Source organism: Sylvia atricapilla, chromosome 4, assembly GCF_009819655.1.
Source record: "Sylvia atricapilla isolate bSylAtr1 chromosome 4, bSylAtr1.pri, whole genome shotgun sequence".
Taxonomy (NCBI): domain Eukaryota; kingdom Metazoa; phylum Chordata; class Aves; order Passeriformes; family Sylviidae; genus Sylvia; species Sylvia atricapilla.
In genome coordinates this window covers 17,852,019-17,879,150 of record NC_089143.1, presented here as the reverse complement: position 1 = coordinate 17,879,150, position 27,132 = coordinate 17,852,019, and the positions used below count along the sequence as shown (strand labels likewise).

Below are 27,132 nucleotides of genomic sequence, written 5' to 3'. Positions count from 1 at the left end.
TTTTGATGTTTTCCTTTTAAAACCCTTTTTTTTCCAAATTATTTTTCTTCTGCTTGTGATCTACACTAGTTCAATAGGGCGAAAAGGGCCTACAAGCATCACAGCAGCATACTCCCAAAGCACAGCTCAGAGGTTGTTCAAGGAATGCTGATCCACCAGGATAACTCCCAAGCACTTACTGCTGTGTGAAATCATCTTACCTTGTACTGTTTATTCTACTTTGTGAGACTCACACACAAAGAATAAACAAAATACTGCAGGTGTACAAAAAGAAAGAATTCTTTCTTTTATTTCTGCAATATTTCTTATTTATACCTCTTCCCTCCCACCCTCATTCCCCATAAAGAAAAAATTCTTTACCGCTGGAGTGTCGTTAAGGAAAATTTTCAGATCTTTAAAATTACTGTTAACCAGTTTCTTTGCTCCTCGGACTTGGTTAGTTAAATGCTGGTTGGCAGCATATGCACACAGCACTCCAACACTACAAAAAATATAGATAACAGATATTTGTTAATGTAAGTGCACATTCTAACATAAGACACAATCCAAAAAGTATAGCCCAAAAAAGGTTGGTATTATCGAAAGAAAGAAAGGTCTCCATAAATTACTACAAGTTCTCACATACACCATGAGGCAAACTATAAGACTGAACCAAAAGGGCCAATATTGTACTACTAATTAAAAACAAGAAAGGTTACCCCTAAGTCTTCCAAAGTTATTATGTACAACTACTAATCCATTTGCACGGGTGCTGTCAGAAAATGTGTATAGCTTAAGTAAATTATATAAGACTTAGAAACATTAGGCTCTTTTACAAGTATCATTAACCTTGACACAGCTACAAGCAAATGCTTGCCAGTTAACTGTGAAAAGCAGTATTTTTCATTTGATAACTTCAGCAAGATTTATTAACAATAGTACAATTTATTTACATAATTGCAAGGATCATTCAAAAGCACACCAATAATCCCTAGTAATGCTAAAATAATATGCATTTCCTGATATTGAAACAAAAGGTGGAAATTGAACTAGACTTCTTGTCAGCACTGCTGATGATTATTTTCTATTCGATTGCTCCTCACTGTAAGGTTCTTATTATGGCATGGCAGATCTGCACAAACAGTAAGTTAAAAGGCAGTTAAAGGTCCCATGAGAGACTCCAAAGATCTCATCATACATGTTTATTTGTTTTCTTTAGCTTAGGTGTAAAACAGACTTGAAGAGAAGGATGACTTTTAAATATCTCACATTCACAACAGCAAACCTTGCAGACAAGTACCAGAAAAGTCAAGAGTAACCACCAGAGTGGTAACAGCCTCAAAACCAGGCAGACTACAAACCCATCTGATGAGTTAAGCACTGTCTATGAGATTTAACCAGCAGAAAGCTGAGATGCACTCACCAAAGGCGGGATTTATTCCTAAAGGGGAGACACTGCCTTGAGGCTGCAGTCAGGCACATTACAGGCAATTCCTAGTTGGCACATTTGTTAAGTCTCTTACTTTGTATTGCAATTCAACAACTCAATACTAGAGAGGCACAGCCCTGAAAGGCCATTATGGACACCCCAACACAGGAGAAGGGAATCACTAACACAAATGGAATCACTAACACAGTCCTGCCCGACTGTCAAACTTCCTAAGCTGGGGTGTCAAGAAGACTTGGATACTAGTATTTTCAAACAGGACTTAGAGAAAACCTAATCTAGGCTCTCTATGGGTTAAAAGATACATGGCAAGTGTAACTCTTGCCCCAAAGAACATGCACTCCAAGGAGGCCATAATACAGCCACACAAATTAAACTGCAGAGAGCTAACAGGAACCTAAAATAACACGACCTGTGTATCCTGGCAAGACAGGAGTAAACACCCTGATTTATGATGCTCATCTCCTCCTTCAGTGAATCAATCCCAAACCATTATCTTTATTTTGCTTTTCCTGCTTTAGCTTTTCCAAACAATGCAAAGGCTTGTTTTCCTCATAAAACTGCTCACATGTGCAAGAATTTGTTGCCCTGAAAAATGCTCTCAGAGGAAAAATTCTAATTTCAAAGCAGGTCACAGAGAGAAATGCCAGGACTATATGCTACAGGTCAGATCTATTAGGATTCCTTTACTAACATTTTTCTTAACATCCAAAAATATTCATGACAGGATGACAGAAATTGACATAAAAAGACTGCTTCTCTACCCAAAATTTCACAGCTATGTCTTCAAAACTGGCTGTTAATTAACCTCCCAGAAGTCACTAAGGAACAAAGGGACACACACATTTATCCTCCTACTTAACTTACAGCAAATGGCATAGTTTTATTGCCACTATGACCAACACTCAAGCAGACATTATTACCAGCTACCATCCAAGGAATGAGAACTCAGAATGCCTAAATACCAAGGAACTGAGTAACTTTCAATTCAAACCATTCCATAAATCTATAACAAGCACAGTAAACAGTTTAATTTTGGATATATAAAAAAATATTATTTCTTTTCACCCTACTGTGATAGGCAATGGCTATCAAAATATTTTCAGCTTTTCTTTGTTACTCAGAAGACAAACTATCTCAAGCTATCAACAAAAGCAAACGTGTATTGCTCTGAGGCTCAGAGTTCATAACCACATCCTCATTCTTTAGACAGACAGCATTTTTTTGTCCTTTCAGTTTTATGCTCAGAGATTGGAAAGGTCAATTGAAAGCTAACAAAGCAGTACTTCGTAAATCTCAATACAATCATCTTTCTCTTCAGCTTCCCAAACGGAAGGAGTGGGAGGAAACAAGATAGTGGAAATACTTCAAGCAGCCAGAACAAGTGTGACTATACTCCGAATGTAACTAAACAAACACACAGGAGATAAAGACTCTACTTATTATGTAACAAAGCCTTGAGTCAACATTCAATAAGCAGCTATGAGGAGAAAGTCATAAAGCAGGAATAAAAAGGATATGTCACTTCTATAACAGATTAAGAAAATTGTTTTAACAGTTCTTCAGGAGTCCAAAATTCCACACTCAAGTTTCTTGTCAGGTTTCACAAATGCATATAAATGTTACTAAACCAGCTGCAGGGGGAATCCCAAACTTTACTTTAGCTGAGCTTGCAAAAAATTTCAAGTCACAAAATAGAGACCCTGAGCTTATTTACATATTGGAAGAATACCCCTGTCTCGCTACCAGATAATAAATTTAAGAAAATAATGGTATAGAGATTTCTGTATCAACTTTTCCACCAATTCTTTCAGATAGTATTTATTTCCAGGTTCTGAACATTATGTATTAACAATCCTACAAAGCCAAGACAACACATGTGAAGCCTGATCAGGTACTTGCCAAAATGCCAAACACCATTTCCTTCCTCCAGACTTGGCTTTCCCTAACATCCATTATTCAAAAAGGAGGTTATAACACAAGCTCTCTTGGAGGCACAGAACACTGACTATATGTTTTTCTATGCAATAACCTGGACATTTTCTATCATCAGCAAATCTGGTGTTGCAATATATGTTTTCTGAAAACTCAAACGTTCCTCCCTTGCCTTTATAATGTACAAGAACTAATGAAATTACATTTCTTTCCCAGAGAAAACATCTTCTTGTCCCTCGTTAAAGAAGACCCAGGAAGGGCAGGAGACTCTCTTTGTACAGAGGTGCACTGGAGATTTGAGCCCTCGGTCAGTCTGGGATCAGTAGATATTAGCCTTGTAAAGCTCTATTTTGCCTTGCACATCACTCACAGCATTAGAGACTTAGCCAGGGAGTCCTCATAGGAGATTATCTCCACTCAACCTGCAGACTGATTTCAGGCAACACCCCCTGCTTAGGGTAAGCATCTGATACATCGTGACGTCTCATAAAAAAAGCAGGGGGGAAAGGAGAAATTAAAGAGGCAATTTCCTTAGTTCTGGAAAGCATAAAACTAAGGATCGCTGATCTGCCAGTCAAGACCTGAGAAGAAGCATTTGCCTGTGCCAGGTATGCTGAATCACACATGGATAGCTGGCAGCAAACACACAAGTTAAAGAGACCAACAAGGGGGACAATCTTAATTTCTCTTCAAACAGGGACATTTCCCAGCCATTATAGACAGAAAGCAGCATCCTGTAATTTGGTGGAAAGACAGTTGGCAACAAGCTCTGTGACCTACCTCCAGTTTCAACATGCTGAGAGGTAATTTAATAACTTACTGTCTTCAAGGCCCACTTAAGCCATAAAGAACTTTTGTCCTCGTGGCAGGGATGCACCTATCACCTACACCATTTTGGTTTTCAAGTCTTGAAATTCTTGAGGGTCATGTTTGTTAGTGATGTCTGGGAGAAAAAAGCATGTTCCCATATCTGGTATCAGCCTGTCCTCTATTTGAGCATAAGCAAGGTCACCAATTGTCATGACACACAGTAACAGAAAAAAAAATTTAGATTACAGTGAAGTGACAAAGTACATGCCAGATGACTGAACAGTCACACTGTATAGATCAAAACACTTTTTTCTTCAAGAGAATCACAGAATAAAGATAGTAGGCAGGTGAAAACATGAAGAAGTTAAAGGAAAACAGGAAGCCTGAAAGCAAACAGTGTATTTTGAAAGCAAGAAGTCTTGGTTGCAGTTCCTCATCACCCATTACACACCTAGCACAGAGTATTTTCCTAACACCAACAGTGCAAATAAGTCTCCAAACTCCAGGATTTCCAGGGAGTGCATGCACGGTTTAAACAACACAGGACCATGAAGAAAACCTATTGTTTTGAACTAGTATGAATTGCTGTAGTACAGCAAATACTGAAGGAAGTCGCTTGCTTTTTTCACCACAACAACACTACCAAGAACAAAGCAGTATGTGATATCTCAGGTTCTCTGGCAACTGATATGGGATGGGGCCTGAACACAGGACATGGTCTCTTGTGTTCACAAGTATAACGTTGCTGCTTTGAGACTGGCAAAAATGTAATTTGCCTAATACTAACATAATTTTTTTCTGTTTCACATCTACATTCTGCTTAAATAAGTACATAATTACCGGTGAACAGCAATGGTGGCAGCATTTTTTATAATGCAGTTACATTTTCTTTAATAAGCAATAATATTACTTAATCTAATAAAATAATTTCTACACCTTTAGGCTAATACAGTAATATTATCTGTCATTTGACACTGCAAAATAAGTGCTATACCAAGGTTCATATTGTTCTCTTTATCACACTTGCCTTATTATTAAAGAAGCAACAAAAAGAAATGTTGCAAAACAGCTCCTCTGACAGTCAGCATTTTTCTTCTGTCTTTGATGCATTTCCCCACCACAGTTGTCACAGCAACGACACATACAGAAGCAAAGTCCCACAAGAGGCAGTAACAAAATAAATAGCAATCCCAAGGCTGCGGAGACTATAAAACCGATTTCATAGTAGATGGCCTGTAATTCAGACAAAAATAGTGGTAATAGCAGATATCACACAGTAACTGCAATCAATATAGAGCAAATAATTAAAATTCAAACTACAGACTACACCATCTGCTAAATTACTGAGGTGATGGACTTGGTATATTTTGTCAATAATTGACAACTTTTCTAATAAAAAGATACATAATATTGCAGCTACAGATAGCTAATACTAATTTTACTAGAGTATTAGCTAGGCAAACTACAAGAATGAGTGCTAAGAGAGAAGTAGGGTCACAAGAAATAAATGTGAATCAATGCAATGGAAACAGGTTAAAAATGAACACATCTGAATTCCCAGACCACGAATTTACTGTTTCTCACATCTGTTTCCAAAAAGGCTCCACAAATGTCAGCAAGGCTAACTAGAGCAACACCACATCAGGGAGAAAAGGAGGCTTCACTTTTTCTCCTTTTTATTCAGTTAAGAGTAGAAAAATTCATCTGAACCCCAAAGGGAAGTATTTCACTGGATGATCGATTACAGTGGCAGAGGTTACTCCTAAGTGCTGAATTTAAAACTGCTTAGGGACTGGAAAACATGAAGCAGCAGACAGATTTCAAGATCTCTCAGGTAAAGACATTTATTCTGCTGCCAAACAGCAAAGCAGCAGCAACTAAAAGGACCCTTTCAAAAGCTGGCAGGAGTGAAAGGGAACGATGCAATGCAATCCCCTGACTCGCTTTCACACTGCAAGAGCCCTGGGACCAAGAACCTGAGCCAGGTAGCCCTGGCAGGGCGCTACACGAGGCAGTGGCTCCCAGGGGACATGCTGTGAGCTGGACATGCTGCTTCCCTCTGCTGAAAACACAACCCAGCCAAAACTGGACCAGGGAGGTGCCTGCACACAGGATAGCACAGTGTGAGCATGCCCCAGGAGTCCCTCTTCCCTGACAAATCTCTCTTCTCCTTTCCTTTCCCAACCTTAGGAGAACTAATTCTCACACTAGTACTCTGAGTCCTCTTCTGTTTTACAGATTCACCAGCAGAAGGACAGCTTGGCAGCAAAAGATGAAATTGAGGCTGCATAACTGTCCTGTAAAATAAGTTACAATTTCTCACAAAATATCGATCATGCTCTAGTTCCAGCTTTGCTGATGCCCTTCCTCACAATTCCTAATTACCAACTGAGCCAAATACAGCAGCTACCACCACTAGCAGAGTGGCAAATCTCTGCCCTAATTACCAATTCTAGTATGAAAACTATTTTTTAATTATTATTAACTGCTTGTTAAACCTTTGCCTCCTTCTGAAGAATATGAACTACATGCTTGAAAGAAGAATTTGGCTGGATTTTGCAAAAGATTCACTGTTTTCTTTTCTATATAGCCGAACACTTCAAAAATTATGACAGCTTATATTATTTTAAAATAGATTAGATGGAAAAACAGTATTTAAAAAGTAACATTAAAAATGGTTGTGACTGTTTTAACAGGAGCAATGAAGACAAGGTTAGTTTCTTTTCAAAGCTGTACATCTACCATAAGACGTTACCTGAAGAGTCAGGACAACATTTTCTGGCTGTGGAAGTCAAAACAAATGGAGAATGTGTATAATACACAGGCAGCATGCACAAAAAAACAAATCCCATGAATAATGAATAATTAACCACAACTAGACTGTAACAATTAACAACACAGAAACAATAACAAACAAGCCACTAAAGTAAAATAATGCACAGATGCACCATTAAATAATTATGGAAAATATTTACAATAAAAAACATAGCAGTTATTTTCTGGTTTCCTTGCTGAATGAAAGGAATCTAGGATTTGTCCAAGAAATACTTTCATCTTTAAACAATGACAGACCAGTTACTTCCACATTGAGCATTCGTTTCATATAATTCCCAATGTATCTCACAGAAGGCCAGAAATTGCTTTATTCCGTGGTTTGGCGATTTCATCATGAATTCCACCCGTCATAACTGATATGATATTCTTGACTAACTTTTTCTTCTCAGTGCTTATTTTATTTTAGTAGCTCCAGTAGCAGTTTTGGGATCTTAAAACATTACACACAAAATTCACTCTCACTTTTAATTAACCATGTAGAGATTCAATTTAAATGATTCAAAAGAAAAAAAGGCATTCAAGAAAGACCAAAGAAATCTATTTAACAGTGCTTAACTATTTTTTCATCTGTAAACCAGAAAAACACTGAAAACTAAATATTCAATGACAGAATTTCAGAAGAACCCTATTTCCCCTTTGTTTCCACAATGGAAGATAATTTCTTGTATTTTCCCCTTCATCTCTGCCTGCCAAATTCACAGATGACAGTGCTTTCCCCTTTCTCATTACTGGAAGAAAAGCAGACAAGTTAAAGATGGTAAGACTCCTCACCTCAAAGTCTGATGTGTAATAATCAGAAACGTTCAAGTTTTAGCCATGTATTTATCCGCATCACATGCATCCTTTTGAAACCTCTACTGTACAGTACTAGTTAAAATGTTCAAAGTCGTATTTTGAACATATTTTCTCCCGTATCAATGGAAAGATAACTAATGCTTCCCCTCCCTTCTCAATCTTAAGTACAATTTTGAAAGTTTGAAGCAGCAGCCTCCCAGCAGAAGCAAAGCAATGGCAGCAGCAGCGAGCTGGCTCCCCTGAGCAGGCATGGCTCAGCTGCTGGGCTGACCTGGCAGGCTGCTGCCCCTGGCAGGGCACAGGGAGATGTCCATGGTTAGAATCCAGCTGGGAACACTAGCACACGCAGCACAGAAGTGGGAAGGGCCTCCTGGGTCACTAACACATTCTATAAATAGGTTAAACAAAAGGATACAGAGGAATGACAGCAGAAATTTAACAGGATAAATAAGAGAAGGAGATTTCCTGTTCCTGCTGCTGAAGGGCTGTTCTCAGTTCTTGGTGAGCAAGTCTTCTCACAGGTCCATTTCAGCCCCCATGCTTCTGTGCTAGCACAGTATTTTACCCAAGAAGCAGAACCTTCTTCCTAGAGCTTCCTCTCCACATATATATTAAAAGAGTAACCATACCCCTTATCAACTCTTTTCCTAAACTAAGCAAACTCCCAGTTGTCTGAAGATCCACAGGTTTCCCAGATCACCCTAATGGGCATTTTCTGAACTCATCCTAGTCTGATTTCATTATCCCTGAATTTGAGTGATCAAAACCACAGGTAAACATTTCAAACTACTTATTCACAACCTTCAGCAACGTTCACACTACCCTATCTCCATTGGAAATTCTTCCAGGGGCACATCTACAGCCATGCTGGCTGCTTCACAGCTGACTCTCACTGGTGCCTCTTGTCTTCTGAAGGACACTCAACTTGTCCTGATATATTTTCGTTTTCCAAATTTGTTTTAAGGTGTTGCACTGTATTCAGGCCTGAATTTGGACTGATGAATGCCCTGTATCTGTTTTGCTTCTTAAGCACTCCTAATATTTTAAATGCCACCCTATAATTACATCCCCTACACAGGACTAGTCTCAGATTTCTCATGACTTACATACAAGTTACAAAATACTCGGCTTGTGGTCAGGGATACTACCTACAGTCTAACAGTTTTGTCCTGACAGTCTCTCATCCAAGACCTATCCTTAGGTGCAGGAACAATCTGTGATGCACCACTCTCTAAAGTTCCACCAAGCAAGCACGTGGGATCAACAAGAGTCACTTGATGCTGCAGAACAACAAAACCCACACACCAGGATGTCACGCAGAGCTTATCAAGCTACTGGAGAAACAGGCTTGCTGTTGGGAAGACATGGAAGCACCTGTAAGGCCATCCTGGTCACAGCAATAGCTCAGTGTCTGTGTGCAAGCAGCACACAGCCTCCTGAACAGGACACCATACTCTGGGGACTAGAAGCAAGTAGCTCATATTAAGTAACTTGTCCATTGCCTGGGCACAGCTCAATTCCTGCTGCAGAAACTCAGCTCCTGATTTAAAAGTGAAACACAGCTCCAGAACAGCCTAAAACTCATGCACATTCCATTCCATCTTCTTACTAATATATGAATAGTATATTTTTAATATAAATTCAGCTTTTTGAAAACAACAGCTAAAGCTTACACGACAGCTAAGCAGTAATAGTTCTCCCTATGTTTTTTGAAATAAAAACAATATTTTTCAACACCAACAGCCATCAATCTTTGCAACAATCCCATTACATCTGGAATTTGTAAGTCATCCTTAACTATGAGTAGTTTCTTTACAAAGACTTGTGGAATTCTCTTTATAATTGGTCTCACATTTTTCATTAAAACATCATACTTATTACTAAAAAATAATATTTTTATTCTGTTCATATAATTTAAAAATGTTTAGAAAAACACCTGAATTTCAAAGTCATCATTTTCATTATTGTATGCAGATACACATAGACAATTTACCTTTTGATAATCTCCCTGTGTATTTCCAAACTGCTGCTGTGCTAGTTTTCTGATGAGATCTGAAAATAAGCAAGAATATTCCACAGTTTTAAACAACATAGTTTATAAAGGCAGAGGAAAGAGGATAGTATGAATTCTGCTGTTAGGCTGGCAAGATGAAACTAAGAACAGCAATCAACAGTATAGGCAAGCATATAAGTGCCCCCATAAATCTGTCTAGTAACAGCATTTCTAATCAACTGTGTGAAGAAACACACAGATGAGTTCACAGGAATATAGCCAGGTTGTCTATCAATTAATCAGTTGCTACTGAAATACAGTGAAGGTCTTCCAGAGGCCTTCCCCTGTACCATAAAATCATTTCAATTTCATCACAAATGTATCAATTACTTGGGCAATATTTTGGCTGTCAGCTTCGCTTCATGTTTATGCAAACTACATACATGCATAAATATACTTACGTACACACAGCATTAGATACACAATGTGCAAAACAAGCATTCTCATGATGACTTTTTGACTGAAAGGTACAAAGAAGACCCAAAACAAATCAGAAGGCCTAACATGTTACTATTTACTGTGCATTGATCCAACACTCACTGCTACTGATGCACAACATCAAAAAATACAGCAATCACAAAAAAAGGTAGGAATTTAACACAACTAGTGCCACCTTCAGTGAACCCTGGCAGCTGCAACAAATGGATCCCCTTTTTGGGACATCACCCAGCTACCATTCTTGAGTTTTTGACACCCCTATGGAAACTAAGTTGGGAACTGTGGCTCCTGGTCACTTCTGTGACACCCTGCACTTGAAGGAGAGGGACACCACCAGCTCTTCAGATCCTCTGCCTCAGAGTAGCACTAGTGGCCTTGGGCACGCTCCATGCCAGGCAGTGTAAAAGCAACAGTTTGGATGTTTGGGAGAACTAATTGATCAAACTTCTGGTCTCCTCTGATGAGGAGGAAGCATGTTAGGAGAAAGCACACTACACCTCAAACAGCACAAGGAAGAACTCTACTCCTATGCTCATACAGAGCTGGATTTCATCCTATTATTGCCTGATTTTTATTCTCCCCGTATGCAAATTAACATAGTTAATAAACAACCTCCAGTTGGAGGATAAAAACCTCTATTAAGTTACCTAGCCTGGGGATCCATAAAGGACCTGAAAGTGTAAAACTGACTGTTCACCTCCCATACAAGGCCTCTCAGAATTTATTGTAGCATTTGTGAAGTATGTTCAGGGAGTCCACAGGGCCTGTGATCTCAGTCCTCTCTCACTCCACACATGGCTCAGGAATACAAATTCTTAAGCAAGCAGTGGCCATAGCTCTCCCTCCTCAACACCCTGCAGTGGGAACACAGACTGGAGTGACTGAAGAGATCTTCAAGGCTTCCTCACAGAAAACTGTCCAAGGAAAGAAAACACACAAGAGCAAAGCACCAGCTGCTGGTTTAAGGCATGTAGTCCCTGCAAGGGAGCTGCAGCCAGCAAGAGTACCAATGAAAAAATAAAAATTTGTTAATGCATCAGTAAAGTGCCAACCACAGATCATTCCTTGCACAGGGAGTACATTCCAAAACACTCAGGCATGCTGGTAAGCAAGTTCTCTATTCTGAAGCAACCTCATATTGGAAAGACCATACATAAAGTACAAGATAAGGCTGAATGCCACAAATAAGAGAAATAAAACCAAAACATACACAGAAAAAGCACCTGGAAAGCACAGAAGTGTTACAATCTCTGCAATTCCTTTCACACTCTGCATCTTTGCAGTCATGAGACTGCTGAAAGAAAGGGCACAGGCCACTGTATGAGCAACACACAACTGATCCACTGCTGCAACTCTGAAACATTTCACACATTGGGACCAGCAGAGTCCTCCCTCCACTGGGAGCATCCCTGGCAGCATCTGTGTTTCTCCAAAAATTTCACTATCAAGGAGATACAAATCTAAGTGAGGCAAAGCTGCACAAACCCCAAAAATGTAATTCAGACTGGCTGTTAGACATTTTTTTCTTCTTCAGCAGAGGTAGCAGTTCTTTCTTCCAGCTGATTTCTATGCCATGTAAATAAATTTTAGAAATATGGCTGCATGAAATAATAAAGGCAATATTGGGGTTTTTTTTTACAGCTGGATAGCTTTCAGGAAAAGAGGTAAAATAGCTCTCTTGTTTACATATTGATTCAACTATTTAGCATTGTGCGACAGCCACTGATAAGAAACTGACCACTTTCAATTAGAATGTGACAGGAAGGAATAAAATGGAAAAGCTTTAGTGATCCTCAGTGCATGAAGCAGCAGAGACTGTGTGCGGGTGATCAGATGCAGGAGCCAACTGTCCAAGCTTCTGCAGCACCACTCTCCTCGATGCTGCTCTGAAGGCAACCAGAGCCCCAGCAACCCACTCTCATTTCCAGGCTGCTCCTAACTTCAAGGTCCATGTCGCTTTGGAAAATAATTGGACTTGATGATGTCCAAAGGTCCCTTCCAATGTGAATTATTGCAAAGTTATCCTGCAATCATAATGACTTTCTATTATAAATCATTTAGTGCAGTAGTGAAAATACTGCAGGAAGCATGAAAGCAAGCAAGATTTTATTATTGACAAAAATGTACTTTGATACACTTCCTAGTATGGACAATTGGTACAAAAAAATCCTAAAAGCATTCGCCTTTCCTGTTAAATAAAAATTGAAGGCATTTACCCATTTACCTAGTTAAGTATCTGTCCCCATAGTATGTTAAACATTAGGAAAAAACCCTCAAACATGTTACATTAAGTTTTACATACTTGTATAAACACACAACCACACTCACACCCACTTATGGATTGAGTGTGATCACAGATTTATGGACCTCTGTAGGCACATATTATGCATATGAAAGTAACTACTCAAAAGAAACAGAGTAATTGAGATCAAAAGGGATCCCTCAAGATCATCCAGTCCAACCTCCCAGCTCAGGCCAGAGTGACCCCCTACAGGTTACCTAGGGCCATGTCTGGTCAGGTTTCAAATATCTCCAAATAAGAGAGACAATACTTAAAAAAAAAATCAAACTAAAACATTCCAAAACTTGCTCTGATTTCTTGTGATATGCCTAAATTTCTCAGTGTTCCTGATTCACTGTTTTATTTATACTGTTTCTGTATTTCATAGTCTGAGTAAAAAACATGACAGAAGTCAACCTGAATACACTATGACAAACTTATGAAGAAAATAGCACTTCGTACCTTTTTTTGAACTTTAGAGAGTCTAAATCTTGTTCATCAGAAAGTAAAACATCTTTAGGTTTAATAATAAACAAGAAAGCCTCAAAATTGGTACAAAAGGTTCCCACATGGATTGAGTAAATTTAGTAGTAAGAACAACACAAGTTTCATGCACAACACAAAGGCTGCTACATTTTTTCCCCTTAATTTTACAGAATGTGAGACTGCCCTGCTGAATAAAGATTCACTACTTAGATTGCTTTGCAATGATTTTTTTCAGAAGTAACATGATGTTTCAGGGTGTTTTTTTAACCAGGCAGCGCACAGTGATTGACCAGTCTTTACCATGAATTTATAATTTCAATAGCTTTCAATATCAACACAGTTAGATATATCCTCAGTTGATTAATTTCGAATGAATTGTGGAAGTTGTATATATTCCATAGAAAATATTTTTGGCTAGAACTGAATGTGAGACTACCTGCAGTTACTCACCTATCTGCACACACAAACAGGCCTTGGTGAATTTGCAGCACCAAAATCTTCCCTGCTCAGATGATCTTTAAAGGTCCCTTGCAACCCAAACCATTGTGATTCTACAGGTTTTATTGCCCACAGATGATAATCATAGTTCCTACTGCAGAGCTTAAGGGTAAAATGGGGGAACATCCTGTGCCAGGTACTGTGTAAACAGGAGCTACATATGGCTACACTGCTCACTGTAGCACAATGAAAAGACAGCTCAGATCACATTTTATTCAGCTTGGGATTTTGGTCAGCTTTTATAAAGCATCTTTCCTCCCTAGCTAGAACATCCCACCTCTAGCATTCAAAGAAACTTTTATTTACAACTGAATTCAAGTAACTCCACAAAACCTTCTCTTGTATTATTGCAAAGTAACCTCCTGAGGCCACTTTCTGTTTCAAACATAAAAGTGTTAGGAAGGTGTGATAAAAAGTGGTGTCCTCTATTTTCAAATTAACTGGATTACTTCTGAAATCTTGGCTTGACCAGCTGTACACATTGTTTCACAGGACCAGTAATCCATGGCTTTAGCACAAAACACATTTTATCATTGGGGTTAAAGAGATTTACCTTGTGAGGCTCATTTACACAGCTAATTACATTATTGCTTTGCTGAATCCTTTCTCATCACACATGCGAAATGCCATCTGCCCTAGTAAATCTAACTAGCCAGATGAACTCTTAATTTACCAATGCAATTTGTGAAGAAATATTAAGTACCTCTGAGGATCTCCAGTTAAGAAAACATAATCAACATAATCACTAACTCCTGCATTGCAAGAATACTGTGTATATAGACTCAATATCTCATTACTCTGGCAGGAAAATGAGGTTATCACTAAGTGTGCTTCTTACAACTGCCCTAAAGAAAGAGACAGCAAAAAAATTAAGAGATTTAAACATAAGCCGTCTGGCTATTAAGTACCAATATAAATTACTTACAAATTCTTCTGCCAAGGAAGCTTTTCAAATCTAGGTGACAGGAAAATAGCTAAAGTAAAACCTTTGGGAATGCTACGCTTCCACTTCACTCAAAAAATTCAATTGAGCTAGTTCAGCTGTAGTGTAACTCTAGCATTAATCAAATTATGCCAGAAATTAATGACCTTTTTATGCATAAATATAATATATTAGGGTATTATGCATAATACAGTATATTAGGCTTTTATTCTGAAAGGTGTTCAAACAAGCCAATAAGAACTGAAGCATTCATATTACACTAAAAGATGATTTTTTTTGAATTAAAAGAAGATGTTCTACAAATTCTGGGGAGAAATACATAGATAATACAAATGATCAATCAGTAACTACTTTATTGCTATATCATTTTCATGCATAAAACACTATTTCAGTTCATTCCTGTTCATCTCTAATAGATATAGAGTCAATGGACTACATATACATTGAACAGTTCAAAGCCTCTCTGAATGTAGGTCAATTAGTCTGACATTATTGAATTAAAATTACTTCAAACTTGGGGTTTTTTTTTTCCTAATTATGAGTCACACTAATGAATATCTCCTGCAAAGCCCAGATAACCAGGAAAGCCTTTCAGACTTATCAGAGACAAAAACTTTCCAGGTATCTTAAAGTAAGTTTTACCGCAAATTCAGTTTATTGGCATTTTAAAATACTTGCATTGACTTGAGTGGAACTTGGGTTGTTTCCCCAAAGCCTCAAGCCAGTAGCCTCTACCACGGTCAGATTCAGCTCCCACTGAAGAGGTCTCCTTCTTAGGGTAACCAAGGTAACTTTTGGTCCTCTTTACTGTCCCTGCCTCCATGAGGGCTCTGCTCACTCTTGGTGTCCCTAATCCCACAGCATTACTTCCCTCTGGTTCCACTGCAGAGCAAGGTGAGAGTTCAGGAATGCTGATGGCTGTGGAGAATCCACCAGGCACGACTGGTGACTGCAGAGAGGGAGGGCCCTGATACACTCACACTGCTCACCCCATGCACCCTGCCCTCTCTGTGCAGAGCAGGAAGAAAACTCACTCTGTAGGACAAGTGGGAAGTCTCACAGACGAGGACATCTTCCCAGTTCCCACACAGTAAGAGATCACTTTGGTGCACACATAAGGAATCTAATCCAGGCATTCCCTCATATAGTCTAGACTTTCCAGATTCAGATTGAAAAGCTTCACTCCACTCCTCACAATATTTTCCTCAGACAGGCCTGGGACATGTCCTTAGCTAAAAAAGCCCCAGTCTCCTTGGATAATTTCTCCCTCCACCTCCTCTTTTTAGGCAAAGTCTCTCTCTATACAGTTCACTTGTTTTCTTTCCATTGAGTAACTGGGAATACCAGGTTGATTCATCTTCCACCCTCTTGTTCCTTGCAAGAGGCGATTCTGACCCTCTCCCCTTTGAGCACAACTCCTGAACAACGCATAGATCTTCCCTTGCTTCAGTAGCCCATACACAAGATCACCCATTTCCATTACAGAGGTGGTGAAAGGAAATTCTCTGTTCAACCACCTATTCATGTGCATTAAAAAATAACAAGCAAAAAATCACTATGTCTTCTGGACAAGTGAAAAAGGCAAGTAAGAAAAACTTTGCTGCTGTACTTCACCACTAATGTGCAAAATAAAGCCCTAGAACCTGTTATTACACAATACCCAGAACAACTTGTGTGAATGGAGGTTAAAATCCAACAAATGCATACTCAAGTATTTTAACCTCTAATCTGCTATGGCAATCTGTCTTGCCACTCTCTTCTGTCTTCAGCATGCAGTTTCCTCTCATTATCCTCTGATCATCAACATGATCACTGTCCATTCCCATTCTTTGACTCTGCATTCTTTAATTACAAGTTGTTATCCTACAGCACTCTGGCTGTCAAAAAATTCAACAATACACAATATGACACAAGCAAAACCACAATAAATACATTTTTAAGGTCTCAGCAGATTTGTAGAGCATATGCTGCTTTATTCATAACTGAAAGGACAAGCTAGACCACCTAGAAGTGCACCTTAGCTTATACCTAAGCTTATACTTAGACGTTGCAGGGGCAACGTGAGAGACAGGAGGGAGCAGCAATATGAAGAAGTAATGAGGAGATGAACAGCTATGAGCAGGGTTGAAACCTGGACTGGCCTGACAGTAAGAGCTTTAGCCAGGGCACAGGTAGGACGGGGAAACTGCTGAAGACAAGGAAATGCATGGCAGCAACCTTCCAAGGTAACTGGAATGTGAAATTAAGGAGACTCCCTTTACACCCTTCCTAACAGAAAGTGACGTTGGTCTACTGAAGAAATAAATTATCCAGCAGTGGATCAGATAAAAGTAACAGTCAATTAACTTCTTTTACACACACAAAAAAAGTTCCCCATTTCCCCAAAATGGAAGTGATTAGTCAGGAAGACCAAACAGGTAATTTAAGTCTTCCACAGGAAATCCTCACACCATAGAGCTGCCCCTGTAAAACCTGAGGTCACTCTTTAGTGCAGTCACATTTTCTCTTTAGGCACATTCTGCTTTCCACTGACATGCACAGACAATGTTAAAGAGCCTGGCCAAGGAAAAGGTTTGAAGAAAAAAGAAATAGCCACAATATCAACTGCTACAGGACACACAGAATGAAAGACTTCTCCTTTGAAAATAACCTTTGCGGGGGCTTTCTAGTTGTTCCTTGCTACAAAGAAAGTTCCGTTCTTGCTGAAGTTTTGGAAGAAGAAAAAAGAGAGAGAAGCCTTTAGAAAAATCCTTCCTTAGGAGGCTGCAATGAATTTGCATGCATCACACAGACACAAAATGAAGTTGAAAGCTTTGAAGAAGTATTCCACACAGAAACTACATTCTCTCTTTTTCTGAAGGCAACAAAACTTCTGTAGCACACTGTGCCATGCCAGCTATTTTTTGCCACTTGCTTTGTTTGCAGTAGCTACCTCAAGTTCTCCCTAGGCCACCATCTGGTAAGGATTTGCAGCAGATTACAGGCAAAGATTTAACTTGGTGCACTGTATGTTTGTCTGGTTTAGCACGCTGCACAGGCTGAGCAACTTCTTGATAGGTTGAGCTGTGCAGACATACTGGACTAGTAACACTGATCAAAGTAGTAAATATTTGGACTGTATGAACAACATTTTTTCCTTTATCTCCTCAGGAGCTGCTGTAAACTGAAGAAAGCACAGAAAATCCTCTCTTGCATAACTTGGATTATTGGAAATATGAGCCCAGATAATTAATTGGGAATGACATGCTGGAGCCCTGCTGACCAGATTACCTCAGTGACTAGCATTCTGGCAGCCTCCCTGAGACTCTTCAGAACTCCCTTTCTCTGCTTCCCTATTTTTGCAAGAGCCACAACTTTCCAGGCATGTTTGATAACTGGGGTATACATTCTGGTTCACTACAGAGACCACTACTTCACTCCAAAATCAAAGCCAAAGTGAAGATTGCTACTCTGAAGAGAGCTAATTAGGATTGGATTTATTTGATATTTATTTGATACACGAACAGCCGCCCTTCAGCTGAGTTAAACAGCCAAAGCAATACTTAACAGAAGAAGCAATATTCACACTTATAACTGCAATCACATTTTCAAGTTCACCAAAATAAAATAATTTTGTATATTTTCTGTCAAAAGAAAGATCTTGACTATGTTATCATGCAATACAAGTCATAATTTAAACACACAACTGTTTTTAGGTAAGAAATTTATGTGCTTATTGAAAAAGGTGTCCAAGTAGGTTTGTGGGACTTATTTATAACTGGCAGGCTTACACAAAAATGCATATATGGATAGATTAATCAGCTAAACTACACTGATTGACATTTGTGGCACCTGGTTTCTCTTCTAACATGAGGATAACTCACTTTTGGAAAAAGGAAGATGTATACTCAAAAGCTTTAATACATATATTGAAAATTGTAATACTGTTAAAAGGATTACAAAACCCTCTATAATTAATATTTACACATTTATTTTGCTTCAGCAACTTTTGAATACTGCATATCCACTTGGAAAAGGCACCACTTGGTTAAGATCTGAAAGCTATACTGCCCACCTTGAGAAGCAAGAACAATAGTGAGAAAAGGGGACAGGAAAAAATACTGCTTGTCATTTTTAATGTAATGAAACACTGACTAGCAGGACTGTGGAAAGATTTGTTGCAAAGTCTATCAAGCTGTCCTTATGTTAGCTGACATCATTCAGAAAAAGCCACCACTTAACAAGACTTAGGAGTTTATTGTTCTGAGAACAACCACCTAAGCAGACCAGACAAATGTAACAGGGCTGTGTCATCTTATTATGATGGTCTGTAACAAAGAAAAGAGAGGCTCAAATGTCTGTTTTTCCTGTAACAGGCAGTCTCTGTACAGTATTTCACATGATTAACTCAAAATGCTTCATAATAGCCAAGATGATGAAAGAACTGAGAAGTCCCTTAGAAGCTTGTGCAAACATAATTCCAGTAAATTCAGTGATATTCCCCCCTCTCTCTCCCTATTGGCTCCAGAGCTACAAGTTAGAAACCAGAAGGAGCTTCAGCACTATGTGGATAGATAAGCCTGTAAAAATTAACTGAAGGGGAAGGATGGACAGCACAGTAGCAGCCACAGCTAAGCTGGGAAAACCATCGTGCCTCAGCAGAGTTGCCTGAAACAGAAGATGTCTGCAGTTGCTGGTAATTTTTGAAGACGTTCCTCCATGGTGCCAGATAACATTGCTGATTCAAAACCTGTTCTGTCCCACTTCTCACTATAGGAGATGCTGGAGGTATGCTCACCAAGTCTCAAACAAGCTCACATGCTTTTAGTGGTGCAATAGTGCTAATTATCTAAACATACGCATTTTTAGAACATGGAATATATATATATATTTATTTTTTTTTTAATATGCAAACCCCACCAATGAAGACTCTACTTAGTATGACACACAAGAAGGCCATGTTCACTGACAATACCATCCTGTACTAACACCCTTCCCTCTCCCTTGTAATCACCACTCGTGGATTTAGTTGCATCCAGAATTTATCCCCTGTGCACTGAAGCAGGGAATGCTGCTGATCAGCTCTCTGGCTATACCTTGTATCTCTCACTAACATCCACAGACAAACAGAACAAGGTGAGGACAGGTTTAAGGACTGGCCATGCTGTAACTATGAGCAGGTTTCCTGAGTTCCTCAGCACTCCACACAGAATATGCCCAACATACTGGCCAGAGATGTTCCCACAGACAGAAAGTATGTTGCTGACTCATTTGGAATGGGGAGAAAGCAGTTTAGACTGGGGAAATATGAACTATCTGAATACTACAACCATAAGGCTCTTCAATTTATGATTATTATGTAACTCCAAGAGGCATGGCTGTTTGAGGTACCCTGCAGGAATTACCACAGCCATCTGTGCTAATGCCACTTTTGAGTACCCTTCCCGTGGAAAGTAACCCAATGCCCTCAAGCTCTATCTGAGGTTTGTTTTGTTTAGCCTCTCCCTTCTGTCCTAAGTGTTGGAATTGTAAAGTTGAACTCATGTTTTCCAACTGCTGTCAAAGAGCATTTTTTTTCTCCTAGGCACAGCTAGCAGGCAGAATTATACCAGACCAGGGCAAGCAGTGAGGATACTCTACAGAAAGGATTCCAAGTTGGGCATAAAGAGCGAGAATTTCAGCTTATCAGCTATGCTATACTGATAAAAACTTACTTCCACATTTTCCATAAAATTCCTGTCTGCAAAAGAGATTCCTTGTTTACATAACCCAAAAGAAGCAGGTGGGAAGGCATCAGAGAACCTTTAAGGTTTGAAACCCTAGTTTTCTGTGGTAACCTCCAGTAGATATCTATACAAACCTCCCCTCCCTAAAACCCCTGTCTCCTCCCTGCCCACAGAAAGTCCTTTTGACAAGCAATCTGTTAGTCTGCCGTTTTGAATAAATCAGGGAGAAAAGAATTACTCTTCTGATGCCTAAAAAGCCAGCCTTAAATCTGCTTCAGAAATGTTCTCACACTGCTCCTCATTTACATGGGCATGTCACCAAGCAGAGCAGCTCTTAACTTCCCAACACAAAATGAGCAATGATTTTTTTAACACTATTTCCTTAAATGTATATGAGTGGGCACAGAAAAGAAGAGGCTAAATTATCTCATATCTTCCTGCTGCTCCATCTTCCCCAGTATTGCCAACATTATGTACAAGAAATTTCTTTTAATGTATACCCTGTATTTCCAAATAAAGGAGCATTGTTATCCTAGTTCCCCACCACCACTGTCTATAACACCAGCATTTTGTAGTGTACCTGCATTTATGAGGTACACACTTAAGCCTCTGTCCTAAATTCGCACCACAGCTCTACTCACAGCTGTGGAAAAACAGCAGAGGGATGGAGTGAAGGCACTGACTGTCAAATGACAACGGAACTGAGCCAATCTAACAAGCCAATCCAACAGCTAACTAACTAATGGGCAGATTGCTCTTCCCCTCCTCTCAGTTCCTGCACCAGTTCCACCTCTGCTCCCAACCCAGCTCCAGGATGTAAGCTTTGAGAAAACTAACCCACCTGCACAGGGGGGCAGCTATCAAACTCTAGCTCAAAAAAGCAGTATATCATATCCAAACTAAAACTAACTTCACGCAGCTGGAAAAAAGGGTATCCTAAAGGATGTTTTTACAAAATGTCATAATCGCTACAGGTACCTGCGCAAAAGTTTTATGGTTCTGGACTGTAGCACCTGCAGAGTCAGAGCCAGAGCCTTTCACCTTGTGCAGACATGCCCAATATTCCTGGGAAAATCTTAAATTTAAAAATTTAAGGGCACTACCAACTACACGTAACTGAGCTTAGCTCCAACATCCAGACACATGCATTTGTTCTTGTGGAGGGGCTGTAGAAGACTATTACTAACAGGAAACAAAATTAAAGTAAAAATGAGCACTGAAAAAATAGTTACAAAAGGCAGAGAAGCTAGTTAGACACACACTCAAACAAAAATTCTGCCTTACTAAGTTTAAGTGAGGGGGTGATAAAAGTGTTTTGATTACTTGGTTTAGAACCTCAACATAGCCAACAGAATAAAAAAGTCAGTATCCTAGGAGCTCATTAAATCTACCCAAAACAACAGGGTTTTGCATATGCATTTTCTATTACAGCTATACTAGCTACAGATATAGTTTATTTTCACATCAAGATACAAGTTTCTTCTTTAAAATATCTGGAAATAATTTAATTGCTGAATACACTCATGGTTTATTACTGAGATAACACTAGACTAACCTGCTGAACTTCACAATCTGCAGCTGCTTTAAAGGCTGGCTAGATGAGGAGAAAAAGACCAAAAGGGGTCAGACACAGGACCTGACATTACAATATTCAAGTTCTGATCCTCAGTATAATTAGCTGTTCAGCAAGCAAGATTCTGCCTGCAGTCAGAAAGAACTAGGAGGTGTAGTTCAGGTCTAAAAATCATTTTGTTTTTGTTCCCCACAGCAAACAGTACATTTAACTCTTCATACTATCTTTTGCCCAGAAAGTATCTGCATTCAACAGTTGCCTTTATGTTAAAGTTGTACTCCCACTTCAGCAGAAATGTTTACGCAGAGTAGGGGTCAGAAGCTGGAGAAAAGCAGTTGTAACTTAACTGGTAAAATTTTTCTGCAGTATGTTCAGCTACAGTAGGGTAAGGTAAACAAGCTTTTAAGTTTTTGGCTTATTTCACCCAAAAATAGAAGCAGGAGCTTTATTTCCAGCTCCTTGCTCCTTTGTGAAGGCATCATTTTTATTACAAGACACAAGTTGTGAAGCCAAAGATTTTTGTTGGGCGCATCCTGCTGGCAACTGAAATCTCAGATTAACATTCTCTTATTGCAACTAACAACTGTTTCCATGGGAACAAAGACAAAACTATGATAATTCACAGCAGCCACAGCATCACGCTGACCATACCCCGTCCATACCAAGTTCGTATCTGAAGGTTTCCAACACAACAGATGACATGCATCATCTCACAACCATGAAGTGACAACTTTATCAATAAATCAGTGCTACAGTTTCTGAAAATTTTTATGTAAGAATGATTATTCATTTTGTTAGAAGTCCTCCTTCTTAGCTAAGTGACAGAAGCAACTTGTAATTTTTCTATTATCATCTCTTTTAAGTGGTGTTATTAACAAGAAGGAAAATGATGCCTCAATCCTAAACAGTTCTCAACAGAAGGAATAGCAGCACAATCATTACCATGGAGGAACAAAAGCATACTGAGATTAAAGTGACCTAATGAGCCTCAAGTAGCAAATCAGTGACAAAACAGTCTTTTCCACTCCAGTATATCATTAACTCAAAGTGGAGGCTGCTTCTCTGAATAACAGTATACACTTAAGTAAACTCATTCCTATTTACATCATCTGGTAATGAGTACAAAAATATTTGACTGGTGGAGTTGAAAGCAGAATCTATTTAGACTCACTGAAGCACTGCAATCAGATATCCCAACTCACTTCTTCTGAGCTAGTTTCTTATCACATCCAAAGAGCACAGTGCTAGTCCTTAAAGTTTCAGCAATTTAAAAAATCTTCAAGGTATTACAGTTCTGGTTCTGTTACTGTACTTTACATGAGAACTATATTTAATCTAATTAATAACTTACTAAACCTAAACTTAGGTTAAAGTTGTATTTCCACAAACTTGATGGCATGAACAAATTTAGAAGGGAATAAATAATTACTTATCTAGATGTAACTAAAAGAAAATCATCTCACAAAGTACTTCTCTTTTTCTTTAAGTGAAAGTGACTGATTTTCTCTTTAAGTGATCTCTTTCAATTGTTGAGTGTTAGCAGAATGCAATTAAGAATAACATTTCCCAAAGACTCTCATATACTTCCTATCTTATTTTATCATAGCAGTATAAAGCATAAAGGCATATAGTACATGTATTAATATATTGTATATATTTATACATTATAAAGCATAAAGTATAAAGGCGTATTTTGGACTGAAGGAGTATAGATGTTATCCTGCAACATACTCAGCCCCATCAGAGCACTATTAGAAGATGACTTGCAAAGGCAGGAGTATCTACATGCAATTAGACAATCCTATCACTTCTTTTCCTCCCAGGTAAGAGTACTAATAGATTGGAAACTGAACATTGAGTACTTCCAAGTATTAGGAAAAATATAAGACTACTAAGATCAAAGGTCTAAGCAATTGCTGCCAAGGCTTACACACAAATGATACTTCTCTATGTTCTGGTTATATGCAATACATTGGGGCATCAACCTGGAGCTAACTGTTCTGAAGCACAGTCCCATCAGAATGATGAAGTCTGAAATAGAAACATTAAAAGGCTTCATTTCTGTGCCCATTTGTCATCATGTTTATTTTCATCTCTGAATCAGAATTAACTCTATTTCAAGCCAGAATTTTTAAAAAATCAAACAAAAGAAAACAACCATTTTAAATATGTAACTGCACCATTACTACACTGAATGTGAAAATAGAACAGCATATGGCAAAAGAGATTATGGGGATTAGCCAATTAAACGGTATGACTCAAGCCAACATGATCCATCAAATCTGTGTTTTGCAGTGAAGTATGTGGGGCCATGGGAACATGACTTCACTTAATGCAAATAACAAAGGCATAATAACTGATTTGAATAACTGAAAATAACTGATTTGGCAAAAAGTATCTTCAAGGAAGTAAGGAGAAGTATGAGATGTCCAAAGCTTACAAGCTAAGAACAAATTCTTTACTTCTATAATGCCAGAATTCCAGCATTATACCAACTTGAGGCAGAACTTCTTACAAGCAATCCCACCAGACAATAACCTTGACCATAAAGTCTCACTAATTATTCACATGCTTAGGACACAGGATATTAATTTTCACACACAAGACTACAGACCAAATTCTTGGTAATATAACAACACAGTAAACATCTCAGTGAAATCAAGTTTTCACAATCATAAGAGAACAAAATATTCAAGCAGGGCTTTAGGCAGAGTGGAGACCTGTTTCTAGCAGCTGAATGCAGATGGCAATCCTCACCATCAGGTCTCACAGAGACACAAATAGCTCACCTGCATATTTATCAGAAGGAAAGAGGCAAAACAAGCAGAGGTATCTGCAAACAGTGCCTCCCAAAGGTGAGATTACTGTCACCTTCATGCAACTGCCCTCATTACACCTCGTGTGAGACCTGCTCAAAAGACACATCCTGCAGGAAAACAGGCCAGGGCATTATTCTGTGCTTAACCCCTGGGACTCTGAGCACTTGCCTAAATAGAACTCATTCATTCAAGTTCAGCTGAGCTCATTTTTCTACAATTGTGTCAGAGATGCAAGAAGAAATGTCAGAAATCCAACCATACAGTATTTCACAGATATCATACACATATGTGACCAAGTACAGTAAAGAATTTAAGGCTTTGTATTACTAAAAGTTTAAATATACAAATTGAAAGCTGTATTACAAAATAATAAAAACACCTTTTATACACAGTCACAGCTAAACCACCAAAAGGAACAGTTACAAACCAAACCCTTCTTAGAGTTAAACGTTCCCCTTGACATAATTTTATAAATAATATATATTATATATAGTAATATAAATGCCAGTATTATACAAACACATTAGCACTTATTAGAGCCCAATGAAACAAAAAGCCTTTCAAAAAGTTGATAAAATTACCATGTCCATAAAACCACAATTTCCAAAAGCACCTTTTAATCAATGCAACCTCAATAAGGTTGCACACACTTCTCCAGCATCCTAAGTTTTCCTTTAGAAGGGATAGCTTAGTAGGAAATGAATGGGGGAAAAAAAGTCTCATTAAAACAAGTGCAGTCTCCAGTTTTAACCTGACAGCTTTCAAAGGAATAAGAAGCTATACATGGCTATGTAAAGGAGTTGCTCTTACATAAAACTTGACCATGGAGGCACATACATGGAAACAAATGAAATTTATTTCAGATTTCCTGGGCTAAATCTTGTATATTATAACCACCTGACTGTTTATTACAATATGCAAAACTAAGCTGTCTCTTTTGGATTTAATGTTAAATGCAAAGCAGCTTATCCTCTATTTCTATCTCATGCTGTTTCAGTTAAGAAAACATGCCTCAATTCCACCAGTGACAGCTCTGAGATATGTAAGCAAAGTTCTGTGAAATGTCACCAACATTTCATTTTCATTAACAGCCTCCCCCCCATTATGCTTAGCAGAAAAATATTCTTTTATACAGAACTGTACAGATTTCCAAGCTGTACCATGTACTACCTACAAGGCCCTCCATATACTTTACTGCTTGATTATGGTCTTGGTATCTACAATAGGGTGAATATATCAATAACAAATCTGTATTTAAAATAAAAGTAATTTATCTGCTTACCTTGAGGAAAAGTATTTGGCTGCACTAAGTACAGGAACGCATGTACTATTTTAAACAGAATTCCTATTGCCCCAGGTTCATGGTATGCACCTGTATCATACGTCTTGGATGGTACAAATCCAAAATCCAAAGTTCCAGGAGGTGGTTTGTATATAGGCTGTACCTCTGAAATAGTACTTCCACAAAACAACAGCAGCAGCAAGCAGAGTTCCACAGCCATAGCGAGCAGTATTCATAAAATTGGAGGTAGAAGTATTTGTTCAACCAAGTCTAGAAATCTTCAACACATTCACTTGAGGGGCAGCTTTCTAGCCAGGAGAACGCTGGTGCAAATCTCACACCTTCAATTCTTAAATGTATTTTTACTTCAGAGTGGTACAGCAGCCTCCCTTGAAAATGACTCAGCGCATCATCTCTGGCAAAAAAAACAAACAGCTCATTAAGGTGTGTGTAAGCAAATGGGAAAGTGCAAGACAACCTGCAATCATCTGTGGAAACTGAACATACCAACAGCTGCAAAAGTGAGCCTGATAGGACAGGAAGAAAAAAAGATTGAGGTTTATGAATAGTCTGTTATACGACATACATTGTACTTGAAAGAGGTGGAAAAAGAATTATGCACAGTTCCAGGTCAGTGAGTTTTCAAAAACAAAGCAGAACGTTGGTACAGCTCCAAGGGAAACAAAACTAAAGGAGCATTGTATGAATTCCACTTTTGACTAAGTACAATATGTCATGTCACAACAATTACACAATGCATTTAATTACCACCTGATGGTTCTGTAGTTGATGACACTCATAAGTCATACCCTGTATTTCTTTAATTTACACCTTTTAGCAAAATCTTCAATCCTAGATAGTCTTAACTGTCTTCCAAGACTGAGGAAAAAAATTATACATCATTGAAAAGTTACCAAAACCACAAAAAAAAAAAGGCCCTAATACAAGAAAACGTCACCCTCTTGACAGATGACAATGGTTGTCAGCAATTACTTTCTATTAATTCAAGCTATCTCAAGGCTCTCCTTAGGAACTGGAGAAGTCAACAATTTTTATTACCAGCTTGCTAAAGCTGAATGTCATTAGATGACTTTGGATGGTTACACATGTTTAAGAGCATCCTGAATCTACAAAATTGCAGCAGCTTAACCTACTGCTACTTAAAAAATGTAAACAGGAACACTCCTGGGTATCCAACAAATCAAGTGACCATGTCCTGATCAGCAAGAAGCCAGGTAGGACTCCTTCACTTC

At 38.6% G+C, this 27,132-nt stretch overlaps 1 protein-coding gene across 1 annotated transcript in view; it reads right to left on the bottom strand.

Moving 5' to 3' along the window:
• Positions 1-26,231, bottom strand: part of PROM1 (prominin 1) — a 54,831-nt gene extending 28,600 nt beyond the window's left edge. The window contains exons 1-4 of the mRNA XM_066317205.1: positions 25,880-26,231; positions 9,795-9,853; positions 5,199-5,404; positions 361-481 (exon numbers count right to left, since the gene is read on the bottom strand). Of these exons, the coding sequence (XP_066173302.1) occupies positions 361-481; positions 5,199-5,404; positions 9,795-9,853; positions 25,880-26,099 (606 nt within the window). The 5' untranslated portion in view covers positions 26,100-26,231. The remainder of the gene's footprint in view (positions 1-360; positions 482-5,198; positions 5,405-9,794; positions 9,854-25,879) is intronic.
• Positions 26,232-27,132: the final 901 nt, after the last annotated feature.